Below are 3,621 nucleotides of genomic sequence, written 5' to 3'. Positions count from 1 at the left end.
CATTTATCCTGTAAACACACAGCCTCTTGCATTTTGCCTCTTTTGCACAAGGAGAACCTTTGCAAGTGTTTCGCTAAGACAAGCTGCACATCTCCCTTTCCCGGGAACATCTACGCTGTAAAGTTTTCATCAAAATGATTTTTGACTTTTTGTTTGTGTCTCTTTCTACCCCCCTTTCCCTGTCTTTCTTTCTGTTTCTCTCCAGTGAACGAATAGAAGAAATTCCATGGTACCTTGTTGTCAGAAATGTGTAAGTTTTCTATTTCTCAGGTGTTCGCTATTTGTTTCCTGTTAGATATTTGTCTCCCAAATGTCATGTACGATGTCACCAGTTTTTTTGTTTAACTTTGTGCAACAAAATGCCAAGCAAAGCTAATATTAACGCTCCCTGTGACATTGTTTGTCTTAAAATGAGATACGCACTGTTTCAAAATGAGAACTGTTGTTCAAAAATCATTCCTGGCGTGTAAATTAAAACTTCACCTACAAAAATTGTACGCTTTTCAAACAACAACAAAAAGGTGTATTTTGTAACCATTGAGGGGTGAATCTCAAGTTGCCAACAAAGAAATAATGTTTTGGAACAGAGCTTTTTGCACACAGAAGGTTGTAGGCCAAAAAAAGGCTTGACTTTTTTATTCATATACATTGTGACTTGACCGCCTGCTGGTGAATCGTTACCAAAGGTCTTTAATCGTATTATCCTGGCCCCCTGCTAAGCCTCTTTGTCTCCCCTGTGGGAAACTGCAGGAAGCCAAACAATGCAGCTCCTGTCTGGCTTATACTTCTGCTTCCGGCAGACGTAAAGACATCAAACTCTACTGCACAGGACCTGCTGAACATCTCGATACCTCAGATACCACAGCTTTACATTAAACACAAACAATGCATGTGTTTACCCTCTTACATGTCTGACTGTCTCTTTCCAGACGGCCTAAACTGCCTGTGTCTGTGTGCGGAGATGACAACAGAAACTACACCTGCTTCAATGGAGGCAACTGCACTGACCGAGAGCTGTCCTGCGACTGTCCACCTGGCTTCATTGGACACCGGTAGGGAAGAAAAGAGATTTATTTTATTAAATGATACCAAGTAAGTAAGTCAAATGGATCCAGGACTAAAATTTACTGTCATGGCTTGATTTATCTGCAGAGCATAGCATAAGTTCAGGCAGGACACTGCCGTCACACTTGCATTAGCTAGTTGTCATCAAACTGTTTCATTCATGCTCTACAATCACTGGCTGTGTGGCTTTCAGCTCACAAGTAATGTCCAATCATATTCTTACTCTGCTATTGCACTCCAAGGTTGTTTGCTTTTTGGACAAAAATAAGATCTAATGTTTGTGTATGTTTATTACAGTAAGTTCTCCCAGAAGAGCTCAAATTCTCAAAGAGCTGAGCCTTTTCCTCTTTAGAACCTACTGGAAAACTATTCGCTGTAGTGGTCCCTTCCTTGGCGTCAGTGTCCCTGACTGAACTGTAATTGTGTGTCTGTGTAGGTGTGAGCAGGAGGTGGACGAGTGCAAGTCCAACCCATGCCTGAACGGAGGCTACTGCCGCAACCTCATCAACAAGTTCTTCTGCGTGTGTGAAATGAGCTTCGCTGGAGAAACGTGCCAGACGGACGTAAGCGACATTTACTTTTACGTGGCCCTGCTGCTGTGGCAGAACCTCTTCCAGCTGCTGTCCTACCTCATCCTCAGGCTGGATGATGAGCCTGAGGTGGACTGGGGAGGCAATGACTGAATGTGTGTGTGTGTGTGTGTGTGTGTGTGTATGTATGTGTGTGCATGCACTTGTCTTTGGGACTGTTTGAGAAATGCATATGTATGGGTGATTGATTGATCCTAAAAGATAAGAATGACCGGTGATTTCCCTATAAAGCACAGGGGATCCGATATTTAAAACAGCACACGGCACACATTAGGGTTTTCTCTAGTTTGATGTACGATACCACAGAGCTGTTTCTGTGCCTTAAAATGATATGTTGGTCATCAGAAGCACCTTTTTAAGTATAGTTATTTAGAGTATATTACTCGATTAAATGTACATTTTTAAGTGGCTATAGATTACAGATGCAACTAGAAGGGCTCTCAGTGATCGCAGACCTCCGCCAAGGCCATGCCCTATCTCACAATGGTATTGAAAGTGAAAAATAAGTTTTGTATCCACATCAGGATTCACATCCGCTTCAAAATGTGATGGGTTTCTCCTTGGCCCAAGCTTCAGAATTACACCAAGTTTCATGGAAATTGGGTTATAAGTTTGTCCGTAATCGTGACAAAGCTGACAGTCAAACAAACTGAGCTGAAAACATAACCTGCGTGGGGGAGGTAATAATCTTTTGCTAAACCAATGCAGGCAAAATACAGTTTAGAGCTGCAATTAAACATAATTTTCATTGTCAATTAATTAATGTTGTTGATTCTTTGACTAAACATTTAATCTACTAAATGTTCTCAGGGCACAAAGTATCACATCCGAACTGCATGTTTTGACCGACCAATTGTCCAAAACGTAAAAAAACATCATCAAAAATCATTTATAAATGAAGAGATTTTTTTTGCTTCGTAAATCCCTTTAAAGATCAAGCTATTATTAAACTTGTTGGCAATTGATCAACTAACTGATTAATCACATAATCGTTTGAGCATAGAACTGTGCAGTATGGCTCATGTGGTCTAAAGGGAAATAAAGCACTTTTTGATGCAATGAAGAACATTATAGAATATGTGTTATTTATAATGTTTCTCATTGAAGATATCCTGTCAGTCTTGTCTGAACTGGATTTTGGGAGCTCCATACGGCTGAATGTGTGAACTATCAAAAACTGTGTTGTAGTAACAAAGGCATCTAGAGGGGCTAGAAGACGACAAGATGTCTCACTTTGTTCTTGATGTGCGTTCAGAGCACAGCGGTGACTGACTGACTGACTGCTCCGTGTTGTTTTGTAACCAAAGAAGAAGTTTCCGTATCTAAAGCTTCCTGAGTGAGGCGAAGGTATTTTAAGCCTAAAATTCTGTGCGGCTCTGCTTGAACGGTACCTATAAACATTCACTATGCTGTTGTGGTCAACATTTCCTAACGCTCTAAATCATTGTCTGTTCCACATGGATTGTGTTTTTGTGTGTATTTTAGTCTCGCTGTGCTGACATCATGCTGGGTGATCCATGTATGACAGTAACTTCTTGTTTGTCTTGTTTGTCCTTCATTATACTCTGTCCTCTTGTCCTGTCTCAGTTTAAATTCAGTCTCTGTCTTTGTTGGTGTCAAATAAAAAAAAAATCTCATCAGCCATTGTTTGTCTTCTGTCCTCTTTTCATCTCTGTCAACTAATTTGTCTTTTCTGTCACCACACATTTTACTTTCCTTTCCAATTTCTTTCCCCTATTTTCTCTAGACAAACTTCAGTTGAAGGTTAATGGCTTTACAAAACCTTTCCTTGTTTTCCTAACTGTGTATCATTGTGTGCATGTCAGTGGGAGCAGAGGCCGAAGTCAGGTGGCAACAAGGACACCAAACACTTGATCTCTCCTAACGAGATGTAGTGTGAGTAGATCCCAGAATAGCCCAAGTTCATGGACACACACACACACACACACACACACACACACACACA

The 3,621-nt window shown here is 40.8% G+C and overlaps 1 protein-coding gene across 1 annotated transcript in view; it reads left to right on the top strand.

The window, feature by feature from the left end:
- The window catches only part of crb1 (crumbs cell polarity complex component 1), a gene marked incomplete in the record, with an annotated part of 22,425 nt that overhangs the window by 14,340 nt on the left and 4,464 nt on the right, over positions 1 to 3,621 (top strand). Inside the window, 3 exon segments of the mRNA XM_032526142.1 lie at positions 206 to 250; positions 930 to 1,052; positions 1,502 to 1,628. Coding sequence (XP_032382033.1) covers positions 206 to 250; positions 930 to 1,052; positions 1,502 to 1,628 — 295 coding nt within the window.

The sequence above is a fragment of the Etheostoma spectabile genome, chromosome 9 (genome assembly GCF_008692095.1).
Source record: "Etheostoma spectabile isolate EspeVRDwgs_2016 chromosome 9, UIUC_Espe_1.0, whole genome shotgun sequence".
Lineage (NCBI taxonomy): Eukaryota > Metazoa > Chordata > Actinopteri > Perciformes > Percidae > Etheostoma > Etheostoma spectabile.
The sequence above is the reverse complement of the archived record's forward strand: the minus strand, read 5'-3'. Positions and strand labels throughout refer to the sequence as shown.